At 33.0% G+C, this 14,939-nt stretch overlaps 1 protein-coding gene across 1 annotated transcript in view; it reads right to left on the reverse strand.

The window, feature by feature from the left end:
- Window positions 1–14,939, reverse strand: part of MSH3 (mutS homolog 3) — a 193,616-nt gene that overhangs the window by 56,022 nt on the left and 122,655 nt on the right. The window contains exons 16-18 of the mRNA XM_074282190.1: window positions 12,483–12,547; window positions 10,189–10,305; window positions 2,580–2,687 (exon numbers count right to left, since the gene is read on the reverse strand). Of these exons, the coding sequence (XP_074138291.1) occupies window positions 2,580–2,687; window positions 10,189–10,305; window positions 12,483–12,547 (290 nt within the window). The remainder of the gene's footprint in view (window positions 1–2,579; window positions 2,688–10,188; window positions 10,306–12,482; window positions 12,548–14,939) is intronic.

Consider the following 14,939-nt stretch of genomic DNA (forward strand, 5'->3'; position numbering starts at 1 on the left):
AAGAGCTGGAGTCAGAATACTAGCTGTATAACCTCGTTGACCTCAGTGCTAGGTGCTAAAGGAAAATCTCTATAAGTTCTTTGTAACACTGAGTCAAAAGAAGGTAATTATTTTTTGATTGGTGGAAAAGTCAAAAACTAATTTGTATCCTAGATGATAAGATGATATGGGATGTATTTTCACTGTTTATATGAACTATTTCAACCTGCATGTTTATCATTTATCATAAATTGTGCAATAAATTTTTCTTCTCCTTAACTCAAGTGAGAGTTTTAAGAAACTCAAGAACCTTTGTTGCTATTCAGTAATTTCAGTCTTGTCTGACCCTTCATGTCCCCATTTGGGATTTCCTTAGCAAAGATGCTAGAGTGGTTTGCAATTTCCTTTTCTAGTTCATTTTTCAGATGAGGAAACTGAGGCAAACAGTTAAGTGACTTGTCCAGGGCCACACAGCTAGTAAGTATGTGACACAGGATTTGATTCAGGAAGATGAGACTTTAGCCCTGGCTCCTATACATTGTGCCACCCAGCTGCCTGAGAACCTTTACATGGCAGAAAAATCAGTCTCTCCCAAATCAAAAGTATCAGATGTATCTTTCTTAACATGTATCCAAAGCACACAGACTGAGGCCATTCCTCTTCTTAATCCAGTGTTCTGTGCTTCTGAAGATAGTCTCCCACCTTGTTTCATCTCTGTCTTCTCCTATATTCAGGCACTGTATCTCTGCTTTTGGCTCTAAAACAGCTTTGAAATATACTTTTATGTCTTCTAATGCTCATAACTAGGATGTTCCAGCTCTTCTTAAGGGAAACATTTATATGTCATAGAATGGTAGTCAATGGCAGTTTGGCTTAGTGGAGAGACAAATAGCTATGCTGCCAAAAAGACCTGGCTCAAACACCTTCTCTGATACTTACTAGCTCTGTGATCACAGTCAAGTCACTTAAGCTCAATGAATCACAATTTCCTAATTTAGAAAATAAGAGTTTGGGAAGAGATAATCTTTCAGGCCTTTTTCAACTCTAATATTCTATTATGCTCAATAATACCTGCACTAAATATCTATAATAACAAGAATTCCTATGAGAATGAAATTATTATGTAAAGCACTCTGCTAAAATATTAAATGTGTATACACACACATACTTGTGTCACCTGTTACAACTATAACACCAATAGGAGGTGGTATCTGTCTGCCTAGAAGTCTCTCTCCCTACTCTAGTCCATCTTCCATTCAACCATCATAGCCTTGTGGCTGTTCCACATTTAAACAGTCCACCTCTTGGCTCCAGCATTCTTTCGGACTATCTCCATGCTTAAAACACTCTCCTCCCTCCTCATCTCTGATTACTGACATCCTTTATGTCCCAGCTAGCCCTACTTTCTATAGGAAGCCTTCCCAATCCCTCTTAATTCTATTGCCTTCACTCTCATTTTTTTTTTTCCTTTTTATATTGTCCACAGCTTGTGTGTACATATGTTTGCATATTTTCTCCTTCATTTATATATTGTGAGCTCCTTGAGGGCAGAAATTGTCTTTTGCCTTTTTGTGTATCCCTAGCACTTAGCACAATGCTTGACACATAGAAAGTGGGTGCTGAATAAATATTTATTGATTTACTGATTGAGAAGCATAGTAAGGGAAAAAGAAGGAAGCCAAGAAAAATCTTACCAACTTTTATCCTTGTGACAGAACCAATGCTACATAATAAAAAGAGCACCAGATTTGGAGCTGGAAGGCCTGGATTCAGCTACTCATTAGCTCTATGACTTGGGGTGACTCGCTTTTTAGCTCTAGGGACATGTATGGTTAAGTTTCTTTAAGCATTACCTCTCCATGAGTAATAGGAGGAATTTAGGGCCTCAGCAATACATCATTCATCTTTCAATTTATCTATTGCAACTTTAAAAATCATAGATGTCATCCTAAAATAATATTTAAGTCTTGACCATTTCCCTTAATACTATACTAACAAAGGGAATAAAGAGCAAAGCATTTTTTCACAGAATAAGAACCATTCAAATTGCTTTTATAGAAGGTGACTTGCTTAAATTACAATAAAAGATTTGTCTTGAACAAGGTATGATACACATTTATAATTCTTTACTATTATGGAAGCTGCTTGAGCTAGGGAGTTCTAAACTTTAATGCAAACATCTAAAACTGATTGGATGTCCACACTAACATCCAGCATCAATATGAGACTCCCCCCCCAGGAGTGACTAAGGAGGATGGACAGACCATCGGGTTGCCTCTGGAGGAATAAAGCAGTGCAGGCCAGAAATGGAAGAGGTCAAAGTTTCCAAGCTAATTAGCTGAGTGCTCTACTGCCAGGTTGGGCAAAATAGGGTGATACAGCCTCAAAAAATCCCTAGTTTGAGTACTGAGGCATTTTTTTGAGATGATAAGCGTGAGCTATTCATCCCTATTAGTAAAACAATGTCAGATGTATGATACACATATCACATCTAACATTATCACAGAACAAATAAACGAGTAGTTTTACTTTTTAAATAAGAGAGAGGAGGAATGACTTACTGATTTAGAACAATAAGAGACATAAGTAAAACAGATTACCTGCAATAATCTCCTTGCTTAGCGACCTTGGCCAGTGAGAAAATGCAGTCGACAGTTGCTAAGTGATGAACCGCTTTACACAAAGAGTGATAGTGTTCACTGAAATGACTGTAGAAGCACAAAAACAAACATGAAAAGTGAAACATTGATTTTTGACAGCTAAGCTGGTCATATCAAAAATAATATCTTTATTTAACCTTTAGAGCCACAAACTTGGGTTATTTCACGTGGACATGCTCAATATGCCCAGGAGAAACAGCCCCTGAATCTCGCATCTTATTTTTCTTAATAAGACAACCACTGGAACATGTAGATTCTTTTTTTATATTGTTAGGGGGTGGAATAATATATAATTAATAAAATACTGTGTACACAAGCAAATCATGTTTCCATTTTTACACCACCATCCACCAATATTATAATTCCTTGATCTAGTAAGAATTTCCTTTTTGAAAAAACAATATCACTCTCTTATTTGTTTTTATTTTAAAAACACATTCATTTCAAAATGTATCCCATATATCCTTTACCTAACAAAAAGTCTTCTCTGGATAACAAACATTTTAAAATAAAGAGGAAAAACCAGGTCAGTGAAACCAATTGATAAACTGAGGGTCTAACACCAGTATATGTAATATTTCTTCAAAAATGATGGATGAACAACAACAATAACTCCATTATTTCCCACCTTTACACTAGAGAATGCCAGATTTAGAGCTGGAAGGAGAAAAGTACACTTAGATTTTTAATAATATATTATCTTAATAAAAATTTAGGATGTGATGATGTACAAATTTTTTTTGAAAACTCAATTTTTCATTCTGAAAATATCAGATAATTTCTCTTTTGGCAATTTTCTTTTTTCATCTGTTGTGTAGCATTTGTGTTGTAAGGATGTCGTTGTTGGAAACATCCTACATCTCTCGATGTTTAAATTCTATATGTTCTTTTCCTAAACCCTGAAAAATACTATCAAAATCTATGGTGTATATGTGGGACTATTTTCAGTACTGACTTCATTATCTATCATAAACTATATAAGTTAGTTTATTGTCTTCTTCCTAACATTCTCTATTTCAATACCCATATTGGTCCTGAGTATTTATTTGGCATTGATCATTGATATTTGTCATTTACAAAATGACAGCTTTCTTTACTGGTTTTTCTACTTTCTCAAGAATGAAATTTTCATTACGCAACTCAAGAATTTGCAGGCTACTCTACTTTCATCAGAAAGAAAATGCTCTATCATATGTCCAGACAGCTGAAATCTACCATAATTCCATCATGCCTCCACATCTGCTCTATGATCTACTTCTGGGGCTCAGCATCCATGTCTTTATTTTACCTAGAGTAATCTGTATTCCAGTCCCAACACGATAGTGTGTGTGTGTGTGTGTGTGTGTGTGTGTGTGTGTGTGTGTGTGTGCACGCGCGCTCATTTCTGCTGTGTATCTTAGGGGATGGAAATGCCTTCAGAGTCAGGAGGACTTGATCTGAAATCTTACCTCAAATGCATGAACCTATACAAATCACTGAAGATCAGAAGATTATAGATTTAAAGCAGAAAGGATCTTGAGAGGTCAGCTTGCTTCATTTGCAGTTGCTTCATTTTACAGATGAAAAATCTGAGATTAAGAAGCTTCCTCAGAGTCAAAAAACTAGTAAGTATCTGAGGAAGAATTCAAATCGATGATTTAACAAAAACTCTGCCCTTGGTTTCCACATCTACAAAATGAGAGTTTGGACTCAATAGCCTCTAAGGTCCCTTCAAACTCCAAATCTAGGATCCTACTAATACAACTGTGAAGTCAAGGTAAGATTAGGTTGAGTTTACAAATCTGCAGAACAGAGTATTAGGCTATAGTGGATATGGTTGTATAGTATAGTGTAGTGTACAGTTGTTTTAGAAACAACTATTAGTATTGAGGATAGTTGGATGTAATCAATCTTCCCACAAGTACATATCACTTAAGGCAAGCCTGATCTGCATAAGGCTCCAGTCCTTTCTTTGGAAGACTCTATTCCAGATTGGGCAGCTAGGAAACACATGGATAGAATATTGGATTTGGAATCTGAAAAATTTACCTTCATGGATTCAAATCTGACCTCAACTGTATGACCCTGGGCAAGTCACTTCACCCTATTTATCTCAGTTTCCTTATCTGTAAAATGAGCTAGAGAGGGAAATGGCAAGCCACTCCAATAACTTTGCCAAGAAAACACTTTCAAAAAGGGTTCACAAAATCTGGGATACAACTAAAACAACTCAAGAAAAGCACTATGCTAAGTGCTAGAAATACAAAGAAAGAGCAAAAGAGAGTCTAGGTTCTCAAGGAAACTTATGGTTTTTAATTCCAATTTTTATAATATTCAATGATATTATAAATCATGAAATCAAACAGAACCATGTTTTCAGTATTTCCTACATCTGTGTGACATAAATATTGCTCAGTCTTTGACAAAAAAAAAAAAAAAAAAAAAAAATCCATGTTAAAAGTTCTTGAGACTATAAAGATCTGAGTTTTGGATTAGATTCTGTTCCATGAATATGAATTAAACTGAGAAAGGGAAATATTTTCCTACTTGTTTGGGAATACATTTCTAACATGTTTGAACTTTGCTTTAGAGCTAGTATAATTCAATTTTAAAAGAAATTTTCAAATGAAAAGGTTTCCGAGTCCAACAGAGCACAATCTAGTACTTAGCTTTTTTTTTTTCCAGAATGCAAACAAGAAATGCATTTTTTTTTCACTCACTGATTTCTGACATCTTTTATTTTCAATAGCATTCTGATAAAAACAATATTAATAATACAAATACGTGTATGCCAGGAAGAGACAAATATACTTGTTGCATCACTAGCATTCAATTATTTGATGCTGAGTTCACCAGGGTTAGTGAAAAAAAAATAAAAATAAAAACTCAGACCATATGGCATCTCATTAAACAGTGCTCATGGTAACCAGTGCCTTTCTTTCTTGGGAGTTCTCCCTGCAAGAATGCTGGTTAAAGCTCAATCAATGTTTGATTACCTGTGGTAAGAGACAATAGGGACAGATACATGGATAATAGAATAAGGTGATGTGTTTTAACCATTCATCACCCAACTATTAATTTTAACATACTGGTCTAATAAATGTTTTATCAGATAAACTAAAAAGAATCCAAACAAGCTAATTCCAGTTTTCCTTGCTTCACATTTCAACCCTGACTAATAACTAGTGGAATTGCTAATGAAGAGAGAAAAATCTGTTCATTTTTTTTTTTAATTGAAAAGGTTGCCAAAGTGAGAAGAGAAGAATGTTAGACTTCCTTCCTTCGGTTGGTAAGTAGTGCTAGGTGAGTGTTATACAAGGTCTTTGGACTAGGTCATAAGGGGTTAAATACAAGGAGTTAAATGAGGTGACTGTGAGGCAAACTGAGTCAGATACTACAAAAGCAGACAACTGGCTAAGGTATCATGGGATAGTCTTGCCAATTTTGATATATTAGCAAAGTCTACAGTATAGTAGGAGGGCTGTGGATCAAAAAAGCTAATGAAATATTGCTCTTTGAAGCAGCCTGGAAAAATCCAAGACCAGAATTGCTGTCAAAGGCTTTGGTGCCTAATCAATAACAACTTATATAACCAGGCCTTTTGGATCATAATTTGCTGAAAAGTAAACACAAGATGAAAAGTATACCTAAGGTCTTCCAGAGATATGATAAATTTGAGGAAGAAACTATAGAGGTCTCATAAAGGTTGTACAAAAACACAGAAAATTGGCAGATAAGCTTCAATATGGATAATATGTTTAGAGAAAAATAAAATAAACTATATTATAAAATAAACTATATTTGATGTTCTACTTTGAAAGAAAAGGGATCAAGGAGTCACTGAAGATTTGATGGCATCAACTATTTGTGTTACTGATGCCATAAAAAAGTAACCATACACACCTAGCATTATGAAATTAAATTTCCCACCTGAGCAGAGATCAATGATAGTAAATCAAGTGTTAGTTTTTAGGTTCTTTTGATCACTTCTTTATGACAATTGTTTTATATTGGTTAAACATAACTAACAAAATTGTTATAATCATTAATTTTTTCCTCCTTTACATTTTTAGATGTGAAAAATATTTAAATAGGTCAGACTAGAGATGTAAGGATATTTTTATATGACTTTGTCATTTCTATCCTTCCTTCTCGTTTTCCAAGTATTACAAATATTAGTATTACAAGTTGTAATAAATCAGTAGTTGACTCAAAAAAAGATAGCAGACAATGTTATTACGCAACTAAGAAAATCTTCACTGCCAACTACGAAAAGAATAGGCTTGAACCAAGACATTCCAAGTTTTCCACTGGCTTGTTCCTACCTATTTTTGTAATTTCATGCTATCTCTATCCACCCCCCTTTGAATATTCTATCTTCTGGCCAGGCTAAACTGTTCTTAAGTCAAATTCTTTCAAACAAGTGATTCCTGTCCCATTCTCTCCTTTTTGCATTGTTCCTTGTCTTACTGATATCTGTGTTAAATGTCTTTTCTTCTTAAATTGCAGGGAAAAAAGCATAGTCTAGAGGGCTTCTCTACCTTTTCTGTGTTATGTACCCTTTTAGCAATCTGGTGAGGTCCAGGGACCCCATTTTGGAATGGTCTTAAATGCATCAAATAAAATATGTATGATTATCCCCCCAAAAAAAAGCCAATTTCATTCCATTATGAATTGAGATATAGTTATCAAAAGATTTCCAAAAACTAAATTCACAGACACCAAGTTAAGAACTCCTGAGCACATTTTTAACATCCTCAGGATCTAAAACAATGACTTGCACATATTCTTAATAAGTATCTGTTGAATTGTACTACACTGTCTTCTACTAAAATTAGGAGACACAATGGATAGAGTGCCAGGTCAGGAAAACTTCATGAGTTCAAATCTTGCATCAGACACTTATTAATTAACTGTGTGATACTAGACAAGTCACTCAACTATTTTCCTCCAGTTTCCTCATCTGTAAAATGAGCTGGAAAAGGAAATGGGAAATCAATCTAATATCTCTTCCAAGAAAATCCCCAATGGGGTCACAAAGAATAAGAGACAATTGAAAAATGTCTAAACAAAATGCTCTTCAACCATGAAAGGCTTAATGTCTCTGATTTAAAAAAAAAAAAAAAAAAAAAAAAAGGTATGGTTTTCAGTCTGGGAGAATTGCAAAACACATCTATTAAAGTGGCAAAGGCTTGTGGTCTGTCTATAAAGAAATGCTTGAGGTAAAGAAGAAAGCAAAATTAATAATATAAAAATGCAATAAGTATGGTACACTTATTACTATCTCTCTATTCCCTTATAGAATTTTTTCTAAATTTTGCTTTATTGTACCCATTTAATTATCTTATAAACATTTGCCAAGGAATTCTCTAGAAATTCAAGCGCACTTATTGATTGCTATTGTTATTATTTAGTCATTTCAGTTGTATCCAGCTCCTCATGACAGGGATTTTCTTGGCAAAAATACTAGAGTGGTTTCCCATTTCCTGCTTGAACTTATTTCACAAATGAGAAAAAGGCAAACAAAGTTAAGTTACTTGCCCAGGGTCACATACTTAGTGAGGAAGGCCAGATTTGAATTCAGATCTTCCTGATTCCAGGCCTGCCATTCCATTTGTTGCATCATCTAGCTGGCCAAACAATCATATTGAGTAAGGGATGGCCCAAAAAAAAAACAAAAAAAAAAAAACCACACATGACTGTGGAATATTACTTCACTTAAAAAACCAAATGAGTATAAAGAATTCAGAAACATCGTGGAAAAACTTAAAATGATGAAGAGCAAAGTAAGCACAGCAACAACATTATATGATAATCAATTCTGACGGACATGGCCAGTTCCAATGATCTTATGATGAAGAGAACCATCTGCACCCAGAGAGATGCTCTGGGAACCGAGTGTGGATCACAACACAGTATTTTCACTTTTTTATTGTTATTGCCTTGCATTTTGTTTTCTTTCTCATTTTTTTCCTTTTTGATTTGATATTTTTTGTGCAGCACAATAATTGTGGAATTATGTAAAGAAGAACTGCATATGTTTGACATATATTGGATTATTTGCCATTTAGGGAGGGGATAGGAGGAAGGGAGGGAAAAAAATCTGAAACAAAAGGATATGCAAGATTGAATGTTGAAAATTATCCATGCATACATTTTGAAAATAAAAAGCTTTAATTAAAAAAAAAAAGCAAAAAAAAAATTTTTAATTAAAAAAAAAAAACAAAATAAGCAGAACTAGGGACAAAGTATATATTAAAAACTAAAACAATGTAAAAAGAAAAAACAAAGGAGAACCAAAATTGAATGCTATGAAATTAATTATAATGGTCACTCTTGGCTATGGAGAAGAAATGAGGAAGTGCAAATCACTTCCATCTCTAGAGTTGGTAAATTATGGGTGAGGAACATTGTATATACCCTTAGATCACTGGTATTTGTTTTGCTTCATTTTTTCTTTCTTTTCATTCTATATTAAAAGGTATGGCTCATTATATAGGATGTTTTATGGGGTATGGAAGGTGGATGGATATATTTGGAAAGGAAAGCGAAATAAAAAGTAAAGATATAAATAATATATCTTTTGATAATAACTTGTGAAAATCCAGGCATATCTTGCCTGGGTTAGCTAATTAGTTATGTAAAAATGAAATTTTGGATGAAATAGCATGAAAAGGAGAGGAAGGCAACCATTATAATTGTCTTGAGTGCCTGGTTGAAAAATATCACAATATTGATGGGAGTTCACAACAAGGGGTTATTAATGACTTTTAGGCAACATTATACAAAGTATGGTTATAAAAATGAAAAAAACAAACAAACAACTACCTCAAAGATTAGCATCAGCATGAACATGTGACCAACATGGGCAAAAGTCAATGTTAAGAGGAAGTAGGAACTATTTATAACAAAGAAGGCTTATTCTAAAATATATTGCATTTGATAGGCAGCATACACTTAATAGTAGGAATGTGGTCACCTTTAACATACTTAACATACTAGTTTTCAGAGACAAAATTTCTATGAAACACTTTGGACAATACAGAAATACTCATGTATATCTGAAAAATTGACTAGGTAGAGTATACTACTTGTATAGAATAATATCAAAATATACATAAAACACAGAAAAATAGCCAACTATATCCTCTGGTGTCCAGCAATTAAGACCAATGTAGAAGAAAAAAATGTAAATTTACTTTAATGCTTATAAGGAAATAAATTATTCCCAAATTACTGATTCATATTTTCTCTGAATTTGAAAAAATTTTGAGTATGTAACAGAATTAAATAATAACAGAAGGCAATGACTTACTGATTATATCAAATCCTCAGGCTCAAATTTATAGTAACTAACCACAAATAAATGTTTATTCCACAAGCAAAGACTTTAAGATGAGCTTACATTTCAATGGATTAAAAATAAAATCAAAGAGCATATGAATTCAACTATTTTATGGCAGGCTAAAAGAAATCAAAGCAGTAATTTCAACTTTTCCTTTTGATAGAAAGATTTTCCGGTCTATTTCTCAGAGCAAAAGTCAGATTATACATTTCATTGTAAACTCACTCTAAAAAATTTAGCCATTCAGTGTTGCAGTCAAGGACTAGCTGCTCCCGGAGCTGATTCAGATGTCTGTAATTTTCTACAATAAAAGGAGAGTGAAAGCGGCTAACAGCTTTTGTGCTAGAAGAGAAGAAAAACATAAATAGGAAATCAAGGTTACTTAGAAATCAGTAATACCATCACTTCAGAAAATTAGAGTAGCTCTTTATTATTCTCTGATAAACCTTGGAAATAGATGTAAGAGGGAGCATTCTATTATTATGCTACTCAAATCTATTCGTTTCAATAATCTTTACCATAAAGAAAAGCTCTTGGATTCTATAGAATGGTTTGGACAGAAAGCTTTTGAAAGTTATTCTTGAATATAAAATCAGTATGATAAATTTAGAATGTTTTAGCTTCAGCAATAGAAAGTTCTCTCTGTTAAAATTTGCCAATGGGAAACCAGTTTGATTAGTAGAATACATATATGGGATAGCAAAACACAATAAATTAATTCAAAGGACAAAGAAGGTGAAAGAAATCTTTGGAAATTGAACTGTTTTCTAAATTTCCCACACAGAAAAATGATGCAAAGTCATTGTGATTTTACTAATCTTTCTATATATAATCCCCATCTATTCACATCAATTTTAACATTAGGAAAAGAACAGGATATGGATAAACTGTCTGATGGCAAGAACTGTAACTTGTTCTCTGTTCCTTTTCCATTGTCCTGTCTATAGTGCTGTCACATTAATCAACTTTACCTTGGCAAATCTATACCAAGAGGATGGATTTATCTCCTCTATCATATCACTTTAAAGGTCTGGCTCATGATGAACTAACCTGCCCTTCCTGTAGTCCCAAAAGCCAAATAATGAGGCATTAAAAAAAAAAAAAAAAAAAAAAAAACTTGTAATAAATCTTTTTAAAGGCTGTTATTCATTCACTCTACTACCTTTTACTGAATGCTCAGAAGATAACTGCTATTATACTATCCCATGCTAATTTCCTTTATACTAAATGTAGTTTAAGTTTCTATGCAAATACATTTTATCCTAGCTCTCTCTTCTGGTATAAATGATTTAATGACATTACAAGTGTAGATCTGAAGAGACTCCCATGATTCAATATCAAGTAAGTTCTCTGAAAATAAGACTTCCACTAACTAGCTGGAGGCTAAAATAAGAGTGGAGTAAAAGGAAAAGACAAAAGGAAGAATGCCTGAAAAGGCGGTGAAGGAAAAACAGATCTGGGAGGAAGAAAAGATGCTAGAATATCTTATTCCAAATGCACAGTAAGGAAAAAAAAAAGAAAAGTGTTAGGAATTTATAAGATAGGTCTGGGTAGTTTGGGAGCCTCTTGTGCTATTGGCAATAAATGACAAATCATTAATACAACAATTAAAATGATATATTATTCAATATTTTCTTGTAATATAGGCTCTAATCTGTTTTTGACACTGAGAATAAATGAAAATGGTCTTTGCAATTCTTTTTACAATTCCTTTACTACTATGGCCAACTTTACCCTTCTTTTTATGTCAACTCTGTCTAAAAAGATAATTTCACTGTGAACCCATAAAAACTCAGGATAGTAAGTATAATTAAGGATGAAATCATTCATTTTTGTGAAGGATATTATTTTGAAGTTAATTACTAACCTAATTAACACATAATACCATACTATTCTTTGGTAACTCCTATCGTCCTCTGAAATAAAGCCTTTATTTACAAGAGTCATTGCTTATTCTGAAAGAAAAAACTCTATCTCCATTCTGGCCCCAGATGCTAACATATGATGAATCTATTGCTGTCAATCTGTTAGTAGATCTTGACACATGAGAATGAATAAGCTACTCTATAAAATCACTTTTGCTATGAAAATTACTAAAAATGAAGAGGTTATGATCTACCTGAAACTGGAAATTAAATTTCTATATGATTTAAAGAAGACAGCAAACTATTAAAATATTCAGGCAGAAGAAATCCTCCTAAAATCTGAAAGCTTCTCTTTTTCTCACATACATGTCTCTAGCAAAATCACTTACTTCAGCTAATCAGACAAAAGTCAAAAACTACTGCTATACAAAATTCCCAGTGAAACACTTATTTTAAAATAAAAAGAAAATCATCTTTTAAAATAATGATTAGAATGGCTAGAACAATAACGTTTATTTAATGTCCCTTACCAAAACTAAAATAAAAGCTTTGTTTTTAAGTTGAAAATTTGACTATTCATATTCCAATTATACAGAGAAACAGTAATGTTATCATAAAGTTAAATAAGAGAAAAATAATTATTTTTTAACCTACCTTCCAACCTTAACCCAATCAGATGGTATTGAAGATATGAGAGAGTTCTTTACTTCTATGAGAAACTAAAATAAAGGAAAAGGAAATGTTGAACATTTAAGGAAAAGTCCAAAATATATTTTAAATTCCAAAAATTCATTAGTTATTTAAACAGCTGATCACTGTATATAACTGAACTTAAATTACAATTAGTCCTGAGCATTAACTAATAGAGCATTCTGGAAAGCTCTTATTAGTCCCTGAGACAGCAGTGCCTATGATACACATTCCACATCTGGGATCCTTTTCTTATACTTTGTGTGTAAAGAAGCAAAAGGAATACGGATGAGGCTATCTGAACCTATCATTAGTGAGAAGTATGTAAATGTGCCACTATTTGCGACAGGTAAGGGAAGGCATATGGACAAAGTCAATGGAACTACTAAATCATAGCATGTCACCTTCAAGTATTGTTTTTGTTGTTCAGTCATTTCAGTCATGTCTGACTCTTTGTGACCCCCTGGGCTTTTGTGGCAAAGATACTGGATGGCTTGCCATTTCCTTCTCCATATCATTTTACAGGAAACTCATTACATAGGAAACTGAGGCAAATAGGATAAGTAACATTACCAGGATAACCCAGCTATTTGAACTCTTGACTCCAGGCCTCGTGCTCTATCCCCTGTCCCACTTAGTATGATGGTACCTAAAAAGTTGTCCTCACACCAAAAAAAAAAAAACAACAAAAAAAAAAAAAAAAAAAAGCAAAAAACTGCTTGTTCTGACACTAAAGGTGTCAAAGACATATTAGTATCAGTTGCAAATCCTGGCAATATATAGCACAGGAAATCATTAAATCTTAGAGCCAGAAGAGATCTTCAAATGTAAATTAATCCATTCCTCCGTAGAATTCCTCTTTTGTGACCCTTTTGAAAGGGTCTTGACTCTTGGCATTTTTAAAGGAAAGTTCATAGCAGCTTTTGCTAACTCACTCAGTTATTAATTATTAGCCAATTCTTTTTATCTTCTCTGCATCCTTTAGGTTGCATCATGTATTTCGTCTCTTTCAGGCTTAAGAGACTGACAACAGAATTAATATTATCTTATAAAATTATAATCTTTATAAATTATAACCTTTATAAAATTGCCTACTCCTCTATAATACTAACAACTCTTTTTCATCTATCTTTATCTGTTCTTTAAATCATTTTTGGGCTCCTTTTCTGAATCCTTTCTAGTTTCTTCTTGCCTCACTTTGGCTCTAATGCTCAATGATAGTAGTGCTGAGTATAAGATGAAGATGACTGTCCAACATAACTCATATAATCCTACTATTTGATCTCAGCATTGCATCTGCTTTTAAAATGAAAATGCCAAATTGCTAATTCAGGGTCAATTTGTTTTTGTCCATTGTGATTTATGGAGCTTTTCTTGCCTTTTTATTTTTCTCTCATTTATTAATTTTTCCCTATTAATCATATATATACAGTTAAGTTAATTTTAACTTAACTTAACAGTTAAGCTCCTTTGAAAATGGAGGAAGGTAAACTTAAATGTAAGATACTAATAATTTTAATTCTCAGAGAAGTTGGCAATAAAAAAGATGGTTTAAGCACCAAAAAAAAAAAAAAAAGGTTCATGCAAAATATCCTTGAAGACTGTCACTTATTAAACAGTTGAAATTTTTAAATGATCACTTATGTTCCACACCAACTCTGAGGAAAGAAAGCTAAACAGAAATCAATATAATAATTATGCAAAGTTATTTTCCCTGGTCTCTTTATTTTCCCTGGTCTCTTCCCTTCTAAAAAAGGAACATCAGGAAGTTCTGAGATTACTTCAAAATGATGTCTTTAAATTGTAAAAATATATTTTACAAATTATCCAGTTTTATTATTCAAATCACAAGGTTTCACCTTTCAAAGTCTCCATTTAAAATCTTCAAATGTTTACTAAATATAAGAGATGGGAAAACATCATGGCTCATTGACTCTGGAGAGATCAAAAGGCTGTATCACTTCCTTTAAAAGTAGGTTTCTATTATTTCTTATTATCTTTAATCTTTAAATCAGAATATGGAATGATGATGGTTAATATTTTGCAGGCTGTGTAGTATGCCTAGATGCACCTAACCTAATACAGCAGGTCTGCCAGTGAGCCACACTGTGTGAACCTAAATATGGTAAGCTTTTCATCAAACTTTATCATTTATTCTACTTCTTTCAAGAATGTTGTGTGAATAAGTCAGTGGTTGGCCTTGGAATGGTAGCCTACATTGACAAAGGGGAAGGAATCCAATAGCGGGGATAAAGAAGAGGTTGGCTAATGGTAATTCAAATGTTTAAATTCTGCATCTGTTTCATTTGGTTCATTTACAATTAATTATAATTAATCTGATTATAATTAGTCAATAAACATTTAAGTACATATCAAAAAAAAAAAAAAATCATGTGAATGAGCTATTTTTTTACATGAAAG

The sequence above is a fragment of the Sminthopsis crassicaudata genome, chromosome 1 (assembly GCF_048593235.1).
Source record: "Sminthopsis crassicaudata isolate SCR6 chromosome 1, ASM4859323v1, whole genome shotgun sequence".
In the NCBI taxonomy this organism is placed as follows: domain Eukaryota; kingdom Metazoa; phylum Chordata; class Mammalia; order Dasyuromorphia; family Dasyuridae; genus Sminthopsis; species Sminthopsis crassicaudata.